This window comes from Lissotriton vulgaris, chromosome 8, assembly GCF_964263255.1.
Source record: "Lissotriton vulgaris chromosome 8, aLisVul1.2, whole genome shotgun sequence".
Lineage (NCBI taxonomy): Eukaryota > Metazoa > Chordata > Amphibia > Caudata > Salamandridae > Lissotriton > Lissotriton vulgaris.
Window position 1 is genome coordinate 480,553,784 of NC_141696.1, and position 22,298 is coordinate 480,576,081.

At 42.3% G+C, this 22,298-nt stretch overlaps 1 protein-coding gene across 6 annotated transcripts in view; it reads left to right on the forward strand.

The window, feature by feature from the left end:
* Nucleotides 1–21,517, forward strand: part of EDAR (ectodysplasin A receptor) — a 494,038-nt gene extending 472,521 nt beyond the window's left edge. For all 6 annotated transcript variants that reach the window (XM_086934280.1, XM_086934281.1, XM_086934284.1 and 3 more), the window contains 2 exons: nucleotides 10,269–10,329; nucleotides 19,067–21,517. In XM_086934280.1, the coding sequence (XP_086790406.1) occupies nucleotides 10,269–10,329; nucleotides 19,067–19,404 (399 nt within the window). In that variant the 3' untranslated portion in view covers nucleotides 19,405–21,517. The remainder of the gene's footprint in view (nucleotides 1–10,268; nucleotides 10,330–19,066) is intronic.
* Nucleotides 21,518–22,298: the final 781 nt, after the last annotated feature.

Below are 22,298 nucleotides of genomic sequence, written 5' to 3' on the forward strand. Positions count from 1 at the left end.
ACTCTTCAGGCACCCCTACAGACACAGACGCCTCGTTTCACTATGGTTAGACCGTGAGATACAATGGTGCTTTCCATGAGTGCCTAGCCATTCAGAGGCACTTTAATTTCTAGGCATGCTGCAGGGCAACAGTGTCAAGGCCTCACCACATGGTCTGGCCGTGAAGATCCTTTTGTGGTTTGTAGTGGGCCATGTTCTGCTCCTCCTGCCTCAACTTCTTGCAGTCCTTCTTTTCAAGACAGCATTTTCTTTGTGCATGGGCACCTCCAGCACTCTCCTCAACAGTATGTTAGCTACTTCCCTTGAGGAAGACCTCAGACAGCTTCTGGCAGTTGTTTTGCAAAACATCCAGATTCCTGTTCCCAAATGTGGCAGGAGAGTTGTCAGTCAGTGACCCAAACCTAGCAGCACAGAAGAGTTTCCTGGACACCCTTGTGTGGGAACCGTGGTTCTGAAGAATCTTGTCACCTTGACTGGATGTTTCTACCCCATAATTATCCTACGATTGCATACATGCAGACAGAGATTTGTGTATTTCACTAGTCCATTCTGGGACTGGTTACAGGCAGTTTCTGACTTTTGCTCATTGGTCCCAAACTGTTGTACACACTCATGTCATCTACGTCCCACAAGAATGAAGGAAAGGGCCTGGTTGCACAGGACTGACAGATTAATTTTAAGGATGAGAGACACAAGTAGACATCTTTTCCTGAGAGGTGACAGGTAACGCAAGCTGCACTGCCACTAGGATCTGCTGCTGCCATTACCCACTATTGTAAGCCTGTCGGACTAATTGTAATCATCCTCAAAATAGGAGTGCGCCCTTAGAGTCTCTCTCTCTTGACCACTAAACACAAATCTGGCTCCTGTTCTAGGTCAAAGAACCCTTATCAAGCATGCATGGTTGTCATGTGTGCTGAGATTAACAATCAAGAAAGTAGTAACTTTCTGCAAGGAGTTCGAGGAAGGGACACGCACTCTCAGAGCTCTGCAGGAGACGTGTACTGACACTTGCCTGTGAGCCTAAACATCTTCGTGAGCATTTATGCCCTAGGCCTTTTGGGACTGTCATCGGTTACCCAAGCTTTCTTCATAATTCTTTTTTCCTCATTTTTCCCTTTCCACCTTCACTGTGGCTGTTGTCCACTGCCGGAGTAAGTTACTGCTAAAGCCCAACTTTCTACCCTAACACACCCTCAGTACATCCCCCTCAAGATGGATGCCATAGGTAGAAGTTATAATATCATCTAAAATGTGATTCCATGGACACCTTGGCGTACCAGCAGTAAGCAGACACGGACAGCACAAATGTGACCTTATCAATTATTTTACGCCACAGTAACGTGTTTTCTTCACTGGTGCAGCTAGTTGAAGGGTCCACTTTCCTTACTTGCATTATGGCATTTGGCGACCTTGCTTCGCCACTGACTGAAGGCTGCTTAAGATATAGTACTGATGCTTTAGCCAATTCCATTCTGGTCAAATAAGGTCCTGGACGAACGTTTCCTTCCACTCTTTTCGCACCACTTTTCAAGAAGGCACCTTTTGCATCAACTTGCTAAGCAAGATTAATCCCTAGAGTGTAAACGGACGTTTGGAGGCAGTGAAATTTCCGCCGTGGGACGTCGAATTCAGTGGTGACTTCATATACACAATTCCGATAGAGATATAAACACACAGCTGCTCCAAATTTTCACCGTCTTCCAACTCAGCGGCACCGGGTCTGTTTTTGCTTGCTTAACCTCCGCTCTAATCGACCATTATTTGTTTTGAGTTTAGGAAAGCCTGATTTTAATGAGAAGGGGTCCAGAGGAGTTCTTTAACAGTGCAGACACGGGTTTGCGCAGATAATTAACTCCAAGCAGTTCTCAGAAAATGTGAAGGGTCATAACACACTCGCTGCTATGGGGACCAACAGACGCCATTGTAAGCCTTCATTGTTTCCAGAAACATCTGCCCACCTTTTCCAAGTGAGCTTTATGTAATGCACACGTGGCCCAGGTGGGCAGGAAGCAACACGGCTGCACTGTTGAGAGCTAGAATGTCTAGAGATTAATTGGGACAGTGTAAATAATCAGACGGGAAGTGCAATGGAACAAACTCAATTTGGAACACTTAGAAACACAACCAACATCAAGTACAAATCTGGAAACAATAAATTCTGTTCAAAATCTATATGAGTGGCTACAGGAAGCTTTTGACATCCTGACACCACTCAAAACCACACAACAGAACAAAAGACATAAAACAACAAATTAGAAACCTGCAACGTACCTGGCTAAAAACAAACGCCAAATAAGACAAACTTCACCTACAGAAAATTAGAAGATTATACAGGTCGGCTCTCAAAAAAGCTAAGAAAAGGCACTATTCAAAGCTAAATGTGCAAATAAAGAATTCTATAAAATACTTAATGAATTTCGCAAACCACATTGCCTAGAAGGAACTCATCCTGTTACTTAAGATTTCACAGACAAACCGGCAAATCATTACATGGACAAAGCAGACACGTTGGACTCGTACTTAAAACAGAAACAAAGCACCAGCACTAACCCTTGTACAAAACATCAATCCAAGAATTCTCTAATCAAGCCTCTCTGTTCCTTCCAACACATCTCACACAATGAATTTATGGACCTGATCAAAGCAAGCAGGCCTGCCAGCAGCCCTTCTGACCCCTGTCCACCACAAACTTTCAAGACATTTCTTTTAACAACCTCTGCTGCCACTCCAGTGAAAAGAATCATCAACGATTCCTTCACTATGGAATATTTTCAGAAGGACTCAAAAAATCACACATACGCCCTTTACTGAAAAAAAAAAACTTGGACCCGCTGAACCCTGACAACTACAGACCCATTACAAATGGACCTTTCCTGGGCAAACTGATAGAAAGAGCAGCGTTCAGATGTCACAATTCATTGAAGAGAATGACATACTTTCATACTTCCAAACAGGATTCCATCCAGGAAGAGGCACTGAATCTGCCCTCCTTGCCATCTGGGATGACCTGAAGAATACAGTTGAACGCAACTGGGTTGCTGCGCTACTCCTCTTGGACCTCTCAGCTGCCTTTGATACTGTTGACCATGACACTCTGAAACAAGGACTCTATGAAGTCGGCATACAGGGAACTGCTTTAGACTGGATCACGCCCTACATTCGAAACAAAACTAATGTCATCCATACCCCACCTTTCTCGTCCAAACCATACTCCACAAAAGCAGGGGTCCCTCAAGGTTTTATCATCTCGCCCATGCTTTTAAACATCTACATCTACATGAAGTCATTACCAGTACTGATCAATACATTTTACCTCACGTGCTATAACTATGCAGATGACACGCAAATACTCCTTCAACTGAAATGCCCCAAAGACATTGGAAAATCACCAATTTGCAGCTGTCTCAGAGCCGTAGATCAGTGGATGACTTGGAGCCATCTCAAATTGAATGCTGCAAAAATGGAAATACTCATGTGTGGTGATTGAAAACATTACAACCCGCTTGCCCCATGGCCTAATAAACTGGGATTACCACCTAAAGTATCGAAGGAAGTAAGAAACCTCAGAATGACCATGGACTCCAAGCTGTCGATAAATGCCCAAGTGACCAAACTAGCATGATCAAGCTTTGTCACTATAAAAACGCTGCGATTATTTTTCCCTCATTTAGGATTTCAACACAAGGTCCAAGCTACCATCTTCCTTGTTCTGTCCAAACTCGATTACGCCAATAGCCTCTACCACGGATCACCTTTAACAGCCATGAAAAGACTACAACGGATTCAGAACTCGGCTGCCAGACTAATCTTGCATATCAAATCGTGAGACCACATCTCCCCTGCCTTGAAAGCCTTGAATTGGTTACCGGTTGCCAGAAGATCCACGTTCAAGCTGCTTTGTATCACCCACAAAGCAATACATGGCATGGGACCGTTCTTCATCAGCAATAAAATGACCAAACACATTCAACAGAGGCGCCTACACACTAAAGGAGCATTCACCCTCAAAATCCTAAGATACTAGAAAAAAACCATGGGTGGCACATCCTTCTCTGTTCAAGCAGCCAAACTATGGAACTCTTTACCCCCCAACATAAGATCCACCGACAACCACCTAATCTTCAGAAAACTACTCAAGAATTGGCTCTTCCCCACACAAGCACAATACGCAAACAGAAATTTACAGCAAATCCCTCTATACAAGCATTTATTTTCACTATAGATATGTACCTATCTTTGTGAATTGCTTTGTATAAACATGTAGAATAATTACGTTGTGGAGAAAAAAATAATAATATTAAATAAATAAAAATCATCTTTGGTCTACAAATAATCCCCCCACCCTTCTTCAAGCGCCTTGAGACCCTCTGGGTATGTAGTGCGCTATATAAATCATTTGACTTGACTTGACTTGACTACATGTACTTACTTCCATTGTTCATCTATGTACCTTCCATGTACTTGGATCTGTGTATCTGTTACTTTTCTCCTGAAAAAGCATATCCAATGCACTACACTATTTCTCATCCTGTACCTCTATCAATATCTTTAACCTACATATACTTACCTCCTTTATGTATCTATATACTTTCAATGTACTTATGGATCTATATATTTATCACTTTCTTCTGATTTAGCATTTCCGATGCTCTACCCTATTTCTCAGCCTATACTTCTCTCAATATATCTTCTAGCCCAGCCTTCTGATTCATCTCAAACTTCTTTCTACTACTCTTTTCAATGCACTACCCTATCTCTAATCCTATACATCTATCAATATATCCTCTACATCCACTCTCTCATTTATCCCAAACCCCATACCACTACTATGATCCCCAAAATAACCCATTCAAGACTCTCTCCTACTCTACCCCTTCTTGCATCATCTGACACCTCTTTAACTATAGTGATACCCTAAAACAAACCTTTCTAAACTCTTCCATCTGACTCCTCCCCTCCAAAACTCATTTTACTCATCCAAAAGCCTCCTCCTACATCTAAGACCTAGAAAAAAAATCCTTTACTCTTTTTATCCCTCCTCTATTCTTTTCAATCAAAATAACAGGCTGACATGTTCACAGCTCAAATTCCATATTCAACTATACTAATTCACCACTAATCCTTTATGGGTTCCAGAGTAGCGTGCTACTCGCCAATAAACCATCTCAACACCACATCAGGGTTACAAGCGCTATATAAATGCAAACCTTTTCCCTTTTCTACCCCTCCCCAACCCTTCTCAATCCATATAACTAACGAACATATCCACCACTAAAATTACTTTGATGTTTCATCATACTAATTCAACACTAATCCTTATGGGTTCCAGTGTACCGTGCTACTTGAGCTTTAAAACCCCATCAGGGGAAGCAAGCGCTACATAAATACAAAACTCTTTTCCTCTTCTATCCCGCCACCTACCCTTCTCTAACCAAATAACTGAATAACATATCCACTACTCAAATGACTTCATATTTTACTATACTAATTTTCAACACTAATCCTTTATGGATTCCGGAGGGGCGTGCTACTCACCAGAAAAGCGCTTCAAACACAAATCAGGGGTAACAAGTGCTATATGAATGCAAACCTTTTTTCCCCTGTTAACCCGCCGCTAACCTTCTCACTCCAAATAACTGACTAATGTCTACCACTGAAATTACTTTCATATTTCACCATATTAATTCACCACTAATCCTTTATAGGCTTCCTGAATAGCGTGAGTCAACAAGCGCTATATAAATACAAACCTTTGTCCTCCTCTATCCTTCTGCTATCATTCCAAATCCAAATAACTGACTAGCCTATCCACCACTGAAAATGTACTCGCATGTTTCACTATACTAATTCAACACTAATCGTCTATGGGTCCCGGAGTAGCATGCTACTCACCGAAAAATCGCTCCGACGCCTCGTCAGGGGTAGTAAGCACTATATAAATGCAATTACATTACAATACAATACAATACAATTAATGTTGTTGGCCATTACAGGAAAAGGTTAATGTTATTCAAAATCCATGCAGAACAGAAAGACACATAAGATATCTCCCAGTAGTTTGCAGGTGAAACCTTTACTTCCCACCCATCAAAAGACCTCCTTTCGTCCTTTTGAGGTCAGTAAAACGAATACCTTTTATGGCAATGTTTTGGTGCTTTTATTGTACAAAATGGAGGGGTATATAAACCTATATTTCACAAGGAAATTAAGAAAATATTTCACACTTCCCAGTTAAATACAGATTTCAACACCATAATGAAAGCTCTCAAACCACTCTTCAAAGTTTTAACATTATCAGAGCTATTAAGTTTGTGCAGCATGGTGGACCAAATTATGCTACAAGTTTATCTAAATTATGCAGCAAAAATGCAAATTATTTAAAAAAAGATGTTCTATCACCTATTGTCCCCACCCTAGAGTTTGTTTAACTGTGAAGGACCTCAGGAATGACTTGGAGGCGCCCCGCAATTCACATTGGTGAATCCACTTGTCAGTGTGTAGCGCCTAGACGCCTCCGGGCATTTGTTTGCGCTTTATAAAAATCAAACCAATCAATCACTATTGCTTTTAACCATTTGAGATAGAAAAAAACATGTTGAGGGATAGATAATATGCCCATTTTGCAAACTACGTGGAAACTGCATTAAGTACTTAATTATGGGGCAAACACTGGAACCACAGAATCGTCTATATCCACTGACCCTCACCATTGCCCAATTTAATTCAAGAAAGATAAACAAAGGCTAAACGCCCTCATTCCAATCAGTGCCCATTGTTAGCTACTCTTTAAAGAAAAGTGCTATCACAAGCTTTTTCAAGCTAACTATCCCCAAAATCGACATGTAATATAAAAACTACATGTCCGGTACCATGAGTAATATGGTGTTTAATTGCCACCTCGGAGTTTGGTGATATTTGCAGACAATTTGTGGAAAGGAAAACAAATGTATTACAACTCTTTGCTTGAGGCTTTTTGAAATAGTTTTCAGAGTTTTAACGCCCTTGTTTACATTCTATTCTCATTGCTCTTTCCAAGGTCTCCACCTGACCTTTATTCTTTTTTCAATCACAAATTTTAAATGGGAAATTTTGAACAACTTGCATTACTTCATACATCAAAATAATATATATACAAATATAAATCCACTAATCCACAGTTAACTCCCCATATTCAATAAATGTTCAGAAAAGTTTGATAAATTCTGAACTGCAAATAAGAGCTACAAACTTAAGGAAAATCCTATCGGTAGCTAAAGGTGAAAACCAGTTCACTCTTTTCCTCCTTACTTTAATCTTGTAATAATAAAATATTCTATGCACTTTTTCAAAGAGTTTGCAACGTAAAGAAAATATGAGTAGAAAGTCCACCCAATATGCTATATGGGCAGTGGCAGACGCCTTGACTAACCAGAAGTCTCAATACAGCACTGTCATATACAGTGGTAAAATCAGGGTTAATCACATCTTCATAAATTTCCGTTACTCTTTTGACCAACTTTGGGGAGTTTCATGGATTTAGTGTATGTATATGAAGAACATCATAATTTTAAGATGGAGACCCTCAACCTACAGAAACATTTAATGTCCCCAGACCCGAACCTCAACTGAAATATGTGTACTCTGCTACTATATATTAATCCTAAAACGAGGTTGTTTTATTTATCTACTACTAAGCTCTTCTTGGCCATGCAAGCCATCCCATTAGCCTTGATTTAGTGATTCCTGGTGCTGCCTCCACGTTGAGTCTCATTGAGCAAAGAAAATCTGAAGCAAAAGTGAAACTTATTGCATCAGGGCTGGACTGGGGACCAAAAGCAGTTCTAGCAAACATTTTCACACCAGCATGGTTCCTCTCTTTCTTTCCATCCATTTATTCCATGTTGGTCTCTGCTCTCACTTTCTCTCTCTTTTTCTCTCTCCTCTCTAACTTCTCCACCTCTCTATGACCCCCACTCCGTCCCTATCTCTTCCTGCTGTGCTCTCTACAATAAACCCTTGGAGCTGAAGAGAGAGGCAGAGTTGTAAGAAGAAGCATGGGCCTTCAAAACATGGTCTCCAATGGCTCTCTTCCCCCTTGGAAATGCCCAGTGGAATACATGGCCTATCCAGCCCTGAGTGCAACTTTGCTCTCTTTGACACTACCCATGCACAAGATTCTCTACACCTCAAGCACACCGTATAAGTAAATTATCCATTTATTTGTCAGGCCCTCAACACATCTCTTTCCTTCTCTCAAGCTGCTTCTGCTCTTCTCCTGATCCACTTCAAACCTCTTTGGCTCGGGCAGCTTTGAAAGACTTGAGAAATACTGGGTATTTCTGCTGTAATAACTTGGCCACCACAGGTGGGCATGCAAAGATCAGATCTGGCATAATAGTTTGGAAATGAAAGAAACAAATACTCCATTACTTTGTAGCATTCCATCTCAAATCATGGTAGAACAATCAGGAACACAACGAACCTGCATGAGGGAGTGCATGGCGAGCCCAGAAATCAAACAGACAATTGAAGAGAGACAGCCAGCAAGAGGTGGAAAAGTTTAAATAGAAAGAAAAGAGGGAGAAAGTTAAACTGCCACAACAAGGAAATAATACAATGAAAAGACTGCCTGGTGAACTAATTGAAACAGGGTATGAGGGAAGTTCAAACCCGAAGAGCCTTTTATTTTACTGAGGTCCATATGAGGAGTAGTTTAAATTGGGAAATATTAATTGCGTATTGCAACATGGAAATATTGTGCTGTGTGGCCACAAGCTCTAATCATTGGAGACGACCCACTGCCTGAAGTTTCTCATGTTGTTTCCCTTTCTCCAGTAAATGTCCACTGCAGCAGGACCCATCCACACCAGAGATGGTAACTCCTGCTGCAGCATTCATTCATTCATTGACAACCGCCCTGGTGGGTTGACTGGGGATGGTTACTCCTCCTCGTCATCTCCCATTGTCACAAAATGAAAGTTTGAGTCAAAGCCGATCCTGCCCGCAAGCCCAACTCCTGTTCAGTCATTTTGTGACAGCGGAATCCAAAAGGAGGAGAGGTAACTCACAACCTGCGTTTTGGGGTTAAACTGTATCCCCCTTGATCTTGCTCTAATAGTATCAGTGATGTGGACAAGAGACATCATCATATAGATAGTAGTCTTCGCCTTCTTTCGTGGCACTCACCTTCAGTTGGCCATCCCTATTCACGTTGCAGGCAATTGTCACATGATAATGCCTGTGGATCTGGTCACTAATTCTATATCAAAATGTTGTATGTAAATCACTTTTGATAAAGAGAAGTGCGAGCACCGTATTACTATGGATCATTGATACTTTATTTTGGGGCACTGTGTGTACTCTAAGACGTTAGGGGCAAGCATGTAAAAGTCTGTTATTGTTTTGTTTATTCAATCATTTGATAGAAACAGCAGTATGGTATAGAGAGTCTGTTGCACTCAATGGCTATTGTCTACTTGCAAAGTGAACCCAGGGTGGTCTTGTCCAAAAAGACTGCGCGTCTCCCTCGACACAGTACAAGAAGTGTAGGTGTTAGGTTTTTGGGGAATAGGTTGATTTTGTGTTTGCACCTTGTGAAATGTACAGTAGTGCTCAAACTTAGGGGCAGTACTTCACACCCTGTGGTATCACAAAAAGACACAAAGCCTTAAGTGGGAATATTTTGACCAGGGCACTCCTAAACGTTTTATGGCATGTAGCCCAAGATCAGTTTAGACAAAAAGTTAGGGATATAGTGGCACGTTTCTTTTAATAATGGGTTTATGATATAGTCCACAACATAGCTCCACAGAAAAAAAGTGTTTGAGGCTTTGGTTATCTGAAGCAGACATGATGTTAAAATAAAGTTTGTGGTGTTGCAATATTGGTGAATCTTGATGTTGTTATCAGTGAGTAGAGACCCAATGTTGTTGAAGGTGATGAGGGACAAGGTGCAGCCCTCTGGGACTCCACCGATGAGAAGAATTTTCTAGGAAGTGGAAGTGATATATTTTTGGAACTTACAGTAATACAAAGATAAAAAGAGGTACAGTATAGGTCTGGTAGGGGGACAGGTCCACCTTCCCATTAAAATATATGTAGAGAGTTGTTAGTAGGAACACAGAAAAACCCATCAACAACAGGAGATGGTAGCCCTCAAAATCATGACTTCCCCTCCTAAGGATGTTACTTGTGGAATGTAAATATGTTTCCAGAGAATTTGCATAGTAAATGTGAATTTAAATCATTAACAAAACCAGTAATAATATATTTCTTCTGGCCCACAGATTCAAAGTCGAAGGAAAAAGATTCTGAATCTCTATGCTAATGCATGTGGTGTTGCTGAAGGTAAGGATTACTGGCTTAACTTTAAAAACCATGTAAAATTAACTTGTATTGTTTGCATTTAGCAGTGAAGTGACTCTTCAAAACAAACCTATGTGCTACAACATTAACATATTAATATTAGCTACATTTTGAACAGAGCCCCTTTCCTTCCAACCCTTGTTAGAACATTCAGACCTCATCCAACAACTGGTAATACTACCAAAGATCTATTGTGGTTGAAGGCAAGTACAGGTCTCAGGAAGGAGAGAAGATGGCATTTTTCTCTCCTTCCTGAGGGAGGGAATCCAAGGAATCGAATCTTTTGAGAAAGCATTGTGCATGTAGTAATGAACAATGCTGGTAAGTAATTGTGACATTTTTGCATCTTGTATAAATCTTTTTGTACTAATACACTGTTTCATGTACCCTAACCAACAGCTGAATTGGTTGTTTTCTTTTTTCACAATTCAACAATATCCAAGAAATATGGGGCCTGATTCACAAAGTACACTTTGTAGTATGTTTTGTAGTACCAAAAAACATACAGATTGCAATTCACAAACTACATGCAGAATTTTACGCCTCCTTTTTATTTATGTGTGCAGAGTTCACTGCCATGACTGCTAGCCCCCGACTTCAGAGTTTTCACACACTTAAGTATACGTTTTAGTAGTAAATGTGAGTTGGACTTGAGGGAGTTAGTGGGAAAAGAGGCAGACTTACTACAAAAGGGGATGTGATAAGGGAGGAGTAAGAGGGGTTAGGGAGGGACGTCACCACCCACCTAAGAGTAAGCCTATTGCATTACTCTAGTGGTGGAGGCATATAACATTCACTTTTGTAGTACGTTTACACTTTTGTGAATACCAAAAGTAGTAAACTTAGTCCAAAGTGTTACTTATGCAAAAGTTTACGTTACCTTAGTGGATCAGGCACAAAATGTCCATTTTATTATGGTGTGCCCTCCCCCCAATCTTTTTTGTCAAAGCTATGAAGTGGGTTTTATATGTCCTTCTCTGATTGCTGTTCAGACATATTGCCCCCTATATTTTGCCTATTTCGGATTCCTTACGATATGACTTGCCCTCATTAAAATTGCTGCCCATGCCCTGAAGTCCTAACAAACACTTCACATGGGTTTGATTTCCTTCCTCTTTTGGTCCTTTTCTTGGTCCATGCCTGGCAATCTGTGAGGTGTCCTGAGTCATTTATCACTTATGTTTGCGACATCCACAATCGCTGTTCGGTCTGATTGACTAAACAATTGAATCATAACTGTTGCTCCTCCAAGACTATATTTTTTTGATTTTCCCCCTCATATTTTAAGATGGTTAAATTTGACTTTTACCACTTGTGGGTCTTCTTGGTGTAGGTTCTCCTTCAACCAGAATGTTCCAAAGTATTTTAGACAGGGTCCCTTTACTCTACATAGAACGCCTTTTTTCCAGTTTCTCTGGCCACTTATTTAGAGCTCCAGTCTTTAGTGGTGCACACTTCTATATATGATGGTGAATGGTTACCAAACAGACAGAAAATAGTGTGACCAAAAGGTGGCATGTGCCTCTATATAAAACGAAAAAATATTTTTTCTTTATCGGCACCACAAAACTTTGAACACTCAAAAAAGCTTCAACAATACATGTACAATTTTTCCTTCTCAAGCACTAATTTGGTACCCAAACGACTTTTGGTACTGTCTGTGGAATAGTGTATTTAATTTAGATATGCTTGAGGCAAACGACCAGCCTAATTTCTCATTTGACAGTCCAACTAAATAGGTGTCACAGAAACTTGGAACTGTTGCAGTAAAACAGAAGACATTAATTTACAATGTTTTTGGAGCTTGTTTATGCGGATCTGGAAGCAGGTCCTCATAATACCAGATCTCTTCATCTTCAGCAATGTGCTTCTAGAGCTGTGAAGAGAAATAAAACAAACACTGAAGCCGCCAATAGGTTTGGCTTTGGCTGCAGACCTATTGGCTTTGGCCATGCTTGTTTCTTTTCCTATAGTTTATTATTTGTGTGAAGATCCATGAAAGCTAGACTTTGATCATCTTGGAATGTTATAAGGGTAAGAAAAAGCATTCTAAGATGGCCGCCCATGCAGAAGCATGCATGTAGATGTACAATGGGATAATCTTGTAATCGTTTTTGTTATACTTTGACAAAAAAACATGGTAAAATGGCCAGCAGTGCGTGTCATGCCTGCGCGTGCCTGAGTGGCGTCTTGGAATGGTTCTCGTTATAAAGTATAACAAAATCCAAAGATGGCTGGCAATTCAGTGGCAATCCTAGAATTGTCTTTAATACAGTGTTTTTTTAATGACAAAATGGCTGCCTATGCAGCCACATGCAAAGGTGACCATCTCTGATTGATTTTTAATAAAGCATTTTAAAGACATTAAAAGATGGCCGTGCTCATGCATGAGCACACATACACATTTGCAGGATGCCATCTTGCAATGAATTCAAACCCATTTAATCAAGGGCAGCACTACTAGGGCCCTTGCGGGATGTAGCACACTTCAAGCACCAGTGAGGAGGGTCTGGTAGAAAAAGTGTCTTGAAAGCTTCTGGGAATGTTTTTTGTTTTAATAAAGGGCACTGTAACCCAGCAGTCAGAACCTGACACTGAAGGGGACTACTTTTGAGGCAAATCTGTACATTGGGCACAAGAAAAATTCTGTCACTTGCACTGCGAATAGCTAGTGTATTAAGTGTGCTGGTCTATTGCTGTATGCTACCATGGACGGAAGCAAAATATGCATGACCCTATAACACACCTATAAACGAAGAAGACTGACTGTAGGGAAAAGGAAAAGGTCTTGGCTAAGACCAAAGACAAAAAATGTCCAATCCTGCCAAATAGGCCTAGCTACAGCCAAACTGTTTTATGTTATTTGACTATTTCTCCTGTGTTGATATTATGAGTTTCTTTGTCAGGAAACAGTGTTATATACATGCTCTCAGAGATGAAATTCAATCGCATTGCTGTTTTCTGAGTTACTCAGGAAATAATCGGGTATGACATGCATATGCAAGAGTGCCATCTGCACAATTAAGACAATGTACCAAGTATATATTAAGAAAATGCACACCATTTAACATATAAGGGGAGTGTTAATTTCTCTTGCTAGGCCGTAGTACAAGCTTTATTATTTGTAGTGTGACAATAACGACCGACCTCCTACTCCAACTCATTGATTTTACAATTGTTTGTGCTGTACTGTTCTCATAGCTAACACCTACCTTGGTGCTGATCCTGACAAAGTCTCCTCTGCTAAATTGGGCCATGGGACACCTAGGAGTGCACAGAACCCACAGAGATTCTGAGGAGTTACATAAAAAATCAGCAAGATCCTGTGGAGTTCCGCGAGAGGGCTGAATTCGGCACATCGTGCTGCTTGTGTGGATTTATAGCAGCAGGAGCTTGTTGTGTGGTGTAAAATCACATGCATCGCTCCGGAGGGTGCTGCTTCGTTCTGCCGCTTTCTGAATGCGAACAGTAGCGACCTGCTGCAATCTTTCCTGGAAGCCTTCTAGCACCCAAAAATCATGCTCAGGACGCAAATTCTCGCTTGAGCTCACCAACTTCATGCTGGCGAAGCACACCCGAGAAAAAATCCACCACGCAGCGGTTGGAAGAGTTTTGCCAGAACTCTGTGTTCAAGCAGAATGTGGAGTGGGCAAAACTTTGCGAACTCTGCCAGTGAAGCGGAATTATTCCCCCACCCCTACAAAATGCCCCGCGCGAACTATGGGACCATCCCATGGTGTCATCTCCCAAACCCCCAAACGTGTTCCTCTGGCCATAATATGATAAGACCATTAAAGCTGAGAATCCTGTTAATCAAGTTCAGGACACCCCAGTGCACACCACCACAGGGGACTCACGGGAGGATTAGCTCTGCTAATGAGATTACCAGAAAACTGAATTTACCACTGCCACCAGGTGGCTTCTACAATGATTCCGATGCTCCCTATACCATGTGCTAGCACTATCTTTTTCTGGTACAACTTGTCCTAAGGTATTTAATAAATTCTGAACTATGTCAAATTCTCATTTAGCTCCACATGGGTAGCACACCTATTTATGTAAACTCCTTGTTGAAAAAAGTGATGTAGACTTGCTCCAGGGCCCATAGTGTGCAAACTGGCTGTGTTCTCGCGGTGTACAGGAAGGACCTAAACTAGCTGCTTCAACATATGGAAAACTGATAGGGCTGGCATTTTTCAATGGTTCCAACCACATTCAGCGACTAAAGCTGGGGCTGTAGCCCTCCTCCTTCCATATCTCTGTTTCCATACTTTTGAGTCTGCTAAAATGGCGTCTGCTGCTACACAGCTTTTAGGTTAGGAAGAGGAATGTAATCCTACTAATTGTCTCGCTGTACTTTTGATTGGGAAAATGAGGGCTGTCAGTCCAAGAGATAACTTTGGATAAAATCAGGCCATGGGCGGGGGGTAGTAATATTAGAAAGTCAAGCCTCAAAGGGGCCTTCACGTGAATGTCTCAATAGATTTCAAAGCCAAAGCTGGCGTCGTCAAGCGAAGCAGCATTATAGAATGCCTATTGCTGGTGATTGTTAGCAATGTAAGACTGGTTTAAGAGATTTGCATTTTCTCTACACTGGTTGGTCCCTTTAAAACCTGATTTGGAGGAATGAGCATCAGCCATTTCGAGGGAGAGGCTAGATAAGTGCTAGGAAGAGTGACACACCGTTTAGGTTCTGGTATGGCCCAACAAGAGATAAAACAAGGCATGAAGTGAATGACCAAACAGAGCCAGGCCACAGGTGTGACTTAAGTACAGCTCAGTAGCCATGCAAGTCATATTTAGGGTCGTAAAGAGGCCCAAAGGCCCTAGAAAGACCCTGGCGTCAGATGGTTCAGCTAGAGAAAGAGAGGGAGAGACTAAGTGCTTCAAACTCTCCTAGAGATGAGACACAGGATTGGTTTCAGAAGCTGTCCAGTAGACCAAGATGCACACAAGCTGGACTGAGGCAAGCTCTGTAAAGGGCACACTAGCCCAAACAGTGCACTCAAGAACTCCCTTAAGAGCAGCCTTTTTTCTGAGAAGGACATAGAGGCCATGATGGTCTAGCATTGACGAAATGCTGCAGGATCAAACATGGGTTACAGGTGGAAATGATTGGGTATCATCGGCCTGGTGTATTCAGTGCCCTGTAGTTGAAGTTATACCAATCATCTTTCTTGCATGACTTACAAGAAGAGGGAAAAATATGTTGCAAGACTATGATGTCCCCTTTTTTTTTTGATAATCAATTTTATTAGCATATTGAAAGACAATCGAATAAAATGACAGCCCACAGCTTACACGGTAAGTCAGAAGCCATCCCATCTCCAACAGACAGTAGAATCCACAATCACGGTAGAAGTGTTCAAGCACATCCCCCAGCTGAGAAGCAGTGCATTATTACATGGGAGAGCCAGTGCAAGTCGATTAAAACAGTAGATTCAACCATTTGCCCCAAACCTTGTGGAACTTCGCTGGACAGCCACAAGCCTCGAAGAGGGATTCCTCCTGGGCCGTGCACCAGTCCACTCCTCGGCGCCACTTTCGCAGGGTAGGGGGGTTTGCCTGAGCCCAGGCCACTGCAATATCTCGCTTGGCCACCGCAACCGCCGTACCCAGAAGGGGTTTGTCTGCCCTAGAGCCATCCAAGCCATCAAACACGCCCAGAAGAAGACACAGGGCTTTGTGGGGGACCTGCCAACCCAGGGTCTGCATGAGCTCGGATTCCACCTCAGACCAGAATGGGGCAAGGCTCTAGCAAACCAGACCATGTGGTAAAAGTCAGCCAGAGCCCGGCCACATCGTGTGCAGTCCGGTCCGGGGATCAGTCCCGCCCTGTGTGGGTGCTCGGGAGTAAGATAGGCTGTGTGAAAGTAATAGAGTTGAATGAGGCGGAGTTTGGAGGAGGTTGTAAGGCTTTTGGGAGCCATAAGGGCATCGCGCCAATCCACCTCCTCTAGGGGGCCCAGCCATCCATCCCAGCGGATCCGCAGTGAGTCTAAAGTGGTGGGGCCATTGTTCACTAGGGAGCGGTATATCTGGGACACTACTCCCCTTCCCGAATTTCCCATCATGACCTGTGCTTCCAAAGGGCTAAACTCGGGCAGTGACGTACCTAATGGGATATACACAGTGAGGGCGTGACTGAGCTGTAAGTACTTATAGAATTGGGAGGTGTGAAGGGTATAGCTCTGCTGTAGGTCAGAAAATGCCCTGATGTGATTCCCCCACCCACACATCCCCAAGGAGGGAGATCCCGACGTGATCCCACTGCCGGAAGCCTGAGAGTGTCGACGCCTCATGCAACCACGTGCCCTGGCACAGAGGTGTGTGTTGAGTGAGTCGCTTGTCCCAGCGCGTGTATTGCACAGCAGAGCGCCAGGCCACCAGGACCACTCTGGTGATTGGTGGCATCGCCTGTGGTATAGGAGCCCGTATAAGTAGGCTTGAATTCATAAGAAGTCCGTGTCTCTAAGTTCGGTCTGATAGGCCGGGTCAGACCACCACCCAGTAAACCAGTCATGGCTGTGGATGACGAGGAGTCAGGTAGCCAGGTAGTAGAGGTGGAGATTCATCACACCCAAGCCTCCATCAAAGGGCAGGATCCTGCAACAGGCCAGGGCGATGCGCTGCCTCCCCTCCCACAGAAACCTTGTGATCACCCCATCAAATTCTCAGAACCAACTTCCCGGGAAGTGAAAGGGGGTATTCAGAATGATGTATTGGAAGCGGGGAAAGATCATCATTTTAAAAAGAGCCCCTCTTCCAGGGGGTTAAGTAGTAGGGTTTGCCAGCGCTTGAGGTTGTTTTCGGCTTTCGTGACCAGGTGGGATGATGTCCCCTTTTATTGGGGAGAATGCACAACCATGTTTTGGTGCTTGGTCCCCAGCTAATATTTGTAGGCAAGAGATGCACGCTGGAGCATGCTGCTTGTATCTGTCTTCAGGATGCTCCCCATCCTGTATTACATATGAGGCACTTCCCCGACTAGCACTATAGGATTAGTAAGGTTCCCCTATGTAGACCATGGGTGACCAGAAGTTAGAGAGTGTTACAACAGGTTCCACATTCTGCTAAGGAATGTGTCAATCATTCCCTCCAACCCTTAAATGCATAGTCCCTTCCCGCCCAAATCTGTTACCTTGTGGTGACATGGACATCTGCAGTAAAAAAAATATGGCTGCTAGGACACAGCAGATATTTTAGATAGCACTCCAGAGAATGGATCGGGGTAAGTTTTACAAATTGGGCTAAAGCATATGGAACGACAGAGAAAACATTGGTCCAATTTGTGACTCACCTTGTCCACAATGTTATAAACTGCTACATAATATGGCAATGCACACTTAAAAAATCACTGCTTTTTTTCGAGTATCATCCCACAAAACACGTGCTACAGTACACCTAAAATTAAAAAATGTTTTACACATTTGAATACATGCAGCAAAAGGTGCAAAACCTTAATTAAATGTTTGGTAAATAGAGGCTTCGGTCTTCTAGGCAACAGGGAGTGGTTAATGGCCGCAATGGCCGCAAAACGTTTGACATCAATTGAACTATTTAGAGCATACATTTCAGCCAGCACTGTCTGTCTGAGCTGTTTATGCAGTGGACATAAAACTACAAAACTGGACAGCAATTTGCTTGCTATTCTTACATTAACCCCATTTATTAATTAACCTATTGGTTTGCGTTAATTTATTAATAAAGACAGCTAGCATCTCTATGCCTAAAGTCCCTCACCTGAGCTTGAAGTATAATATTCTATAATCAATCAGGCGGGGCAAAGGCCGACCCATCTTTCTACCACAAGGTGTATCTTCACTTTTAGATGACCTTTACACCAAAGCACTATTAGAAGTAGGGTTAATCCTTTGATCACGGTATTAGGTTAGGTAGACTAGCTTAAGTTATGAACCAAGAACTGCCCAGTAGTCCCTTCGTTTGAGAATGTCCATTGTGGGCCCAGGAGGCACAGAGCCAAGCCAGATATTCAAAATATTCAAGTAAGATCGAACTAATGTAGATGGTATGTGGTTATCCTTTCATTTTTGCATAGATCTGGCCCTCGTTTGCACACGATGGGCAACCGTGGTCGGTGGTTTCTAGCACTAGATTGAAAGGGTGAATAATATATTCCTAGGGTATGTTCTCATTATTCTGCTGTCGCAAATGTTATATACCGTAGTACCCTGGCACACAGGGACACAATGTCCAGGGAAATGGCAGACTAAAAGGAGGGCTTAATAGCGATTGTTGCAAAAATGATCAAGCGCTAACTCATAAACAATAGCGATGCAATAAAATGTATCCTATCTGTCTCTGGCCATGTGAAGAGATCCTATTTTATGTCAAAGTTACGCTGTTTTGTTGGCTCCTGTTGGCTAGCTTATAACCTGGATTGTGTGCAAATATTATGTCTCTCTAGATCAGGGGCATAGCCATCATTAGCAAAGCAGTTGTTATGGCCCTGAGTCCCAGAGGTGTGAGAGGCCCTCTGCACCCCAATAATGGCTACCTTTTAATACCCCACCATGCTCTATGGGGAGGGGAATTTTCCTTATTTGCATTAGGGACCACAACACCCTGGTTCCACCAATGATTTAGATATTACACACATATACTACGAATTAAATAGCTTGTCTACTCAATTCTTTATTTTGCTGATTTATATTGTTTGAACAATTTCTGGTTCTAATTTTAATATATCTTCTTGTAGGCCTGAGCCCCACAGAACTTCCCTTTGACTGCTTGGAGAAGACCAGTAGGATGCTCAGTGCTACGTACAACACAGAAAAGGCTGTTGTCAAAACATGGCGACACCTCGCCGAGAGCTTTGGACTCAAGAGGGACGAAATTGGGGGAATGACGGACGGACTGCAACTGTTCGATCGGATCAGTACTGCTGGCTATAGCATTCCGGACCTTCTGACGAGGCTGGTACAAATCGAGCGACTCGATGCTGTTGAGTCCTTGTGCGGAGACATTTTGGAGTGGGCCCAGAGCACACCTCCTACGCCAGAACCAACTCTCCCATCCAGATGCCAAAGCGTATGACCTACACCTTAGTTGCCATACCAGGGAGGATCTCATGTTCTTTTGCTCTGCACAGGAGTTGAGAGGATCTTGTAGCATTCCTAACAAATGGGAATCAAGGAGCTACAAACAGAGGCTAATCCAAAAGACAGCAAGATTCTTACAAAAGAACGGACTGGAGGTCTTTGTTGTCATTACAAGGCGGAGATGACAAAGGAAGGCATTTTAAATAAAGAAACAGGGTACATAACACACAATGTCTTCCTTACCAAAAGCACCTGATGTGCCTTTGTGACTATCTCCGATTAAGACTGGTTTTCCCAGCCAGCTCCCGCAAAGACAATCTTATATCCATCGAGGATACTTTGTACAAATGAGACTTTTTCTAAACTTATTTAATAGCTGGAGGAAACCAAGTTTGCCCTACCTGCACTTGGTTCTGAATATGTGAAGGGATCAAAAAACTATGCGCAAGTAATTTTTACTGCATTTCTGTGTTGTTAATTTGTTAATCTGAATTTTAACATATGAAGTTTTGTTGTATTTTTTTCTTGAGCAGATGAAACAATCCTACATTTCAATGTATGCATGGATCACCATTGGAATCAAAACAAATGGCATAAGTTTAAATTATATAGTGAAGTAGTGTGGCTCACTGGTTAGAGGCGGCAGACCCGAGAGCAGAGGACGGCCCGGGACCAGGGTTCGATTCCCGACGCGGCAGGTTTCTGGACCAGGGTCAGCGGACTCGATAATTCTCTCACCTCGGTGCCCACTCTGATCAGCGATCGCACTCGGCTACTCTGGGCATTAGCTTGCCTCATCTTCACTAACGGCCCCACCAGACCGCCGGGGATGCCTGGTCTCACCCTGGAGATACCCATTAAGGGACCATCTCTCAGGGAAGCCAGGAAGGGTTTCGCAGCGGTCGAAGCGCGGAGATACTCCTCTGGGAGTCGATCCTAGCGCTATATGAACTTGCAATTAATTAATTAATTAATTAATATACTGTGTGCTGTAGAAGATGAAGACAAACTTGCCAAATCCCCTTGAGAGTCGCTTCTCAAAAGGTAGTAGGCAGCATTATGGAAGCAGCTGCGGGGTTCTCCTGATATTGACTGGTTTATGTAAACAACTCTAAATGTATGAAGTTCAGTACTGTCAGCTCTCACAAAATGTCAAAAAAAGCTTTGGAATGGATCAAACTACTGCGTAAGAATGGAACAAAAGCAATGTCCATCTATTCTTCCAATCGCCAAGTGATCATGTAAACACAATTGGTGTTGCTTATCACTGCATGTGGGTTTTAGGCAGGTGATTAGTGAGAGAGTCTGCACAGAAAATAGAAAGGTAACTTGAGCAAGTTAATTTTAAAATCAGGTAGAGTCTCTAGCAGTAGTATACCTTCCAGATTCATCCAAATGTTCCAATGTAGAGTTGTCCATCTGGGTGGTTCAGGAAGGCTGGTGGTGCCATGCCAGATTGTCATGATAACCATTAGGTAAATGAAATTCATTCAATTTAGTTTCACTCTATGTACATTTATCCCATGTTGATAGTATGGACATTGGACAGAGATCCTGACCTCCTGTACTACGTCATATGTGAGTGGCAGGGAGTTCCTTGCCAACAATTAATGCTATGATCCTGTGAAAAGTGTTTCTCGCGCAAGTCATTTTGTGCACTTTAACATGCACAGATAATTGAGACCTGGCAGACCAATGAATAATGGAGGGCTAGTGTGGAATTCATTTGGTATTCTTCTCTGCAATTGATTTTAACATTGTGATCAAGGCACTGAGTAAAACTTTGAAAAGTATGGCCCTTTTTAATGTAGCTGTTCCAGTGTGTACTCGAGATGTGAGAAGTCGTCAAGAGACTGCTGATTTGAGAAAGTTCCAAATGTTCTAAGAAAGTTCAAAACGGTGTAGCACTGTTTGGACTATCATGAGCTGTATGTGTTATGTCTTCGCGATAACCTGTTGCTAAATTATTGTTTATCAACAAAAAAATCGCATGTTTCATTTTTTTGAAACTAACGGTTTTCACCAATCAAAATGTTGAAGATTCTCTGGTAGGTTTTAAAACAGGTGCTATGGTTGTGTTATGTCATGTTTGCAGCTGCCCTAGTAAATGGATGTTATTTTGATAAAAAAAACACCTGCGTAGTTCGACTCTGAATTCCTGATGTCGTAATTTGTTTGTCTGGTGATTGTCTGTCATCCACCCCGTTTTGTGTTCATGAACAAACTGTGGGCAGCCATTCTCTATACATGGCCCATCATATAATTATACAACATTGTTCCTGACTGCACATTCAGGTATTTTCATTTTTTTAGCCAACAGACGAAACGCCTTTGCACATACATTCACATTTTGTCCTCATAAGTAAACAAGCATTCTTAGGTTCATCAGGTATTTTGTAGGAAATCTGATTGTATGAATTCCACCTTTCTGCGTGGTTGCCCTGAATTTTTCACCTCCACTGGACTCTATTATTGTTACTGGCTTTAGAATTCTGTGCTCTTTACCCCCACTTAACCAGTCATAAAGTGCCTATACTCTCCCTTTACACTTGATTGAACTGACATAATCCTAATTGGCATATGAAACATGACTATAAATCCCTAATATATGGTACAAAGTGTACCTAGGGCCTTAAAGTTAAATGCCACTAGTAGAGCACAGTTCCTATTGTGTCATCCACTACAGTGGAAGTGCAAACATGACTTCAGAGCTACCACTGTAGTCTCACAATAGCAGTGGAAAAACTGAAATTCTATCTGTCAAAATAAACCATTTTGTCAGGTCAATACCTCCCTTTTAAATATTAATAGGCCAACCATGTGTAGGGCTTGTAGCCCACAAGGCAGGGTAAATGGTAATTAAAAGTAGAACATGTAGAAATGTATTGG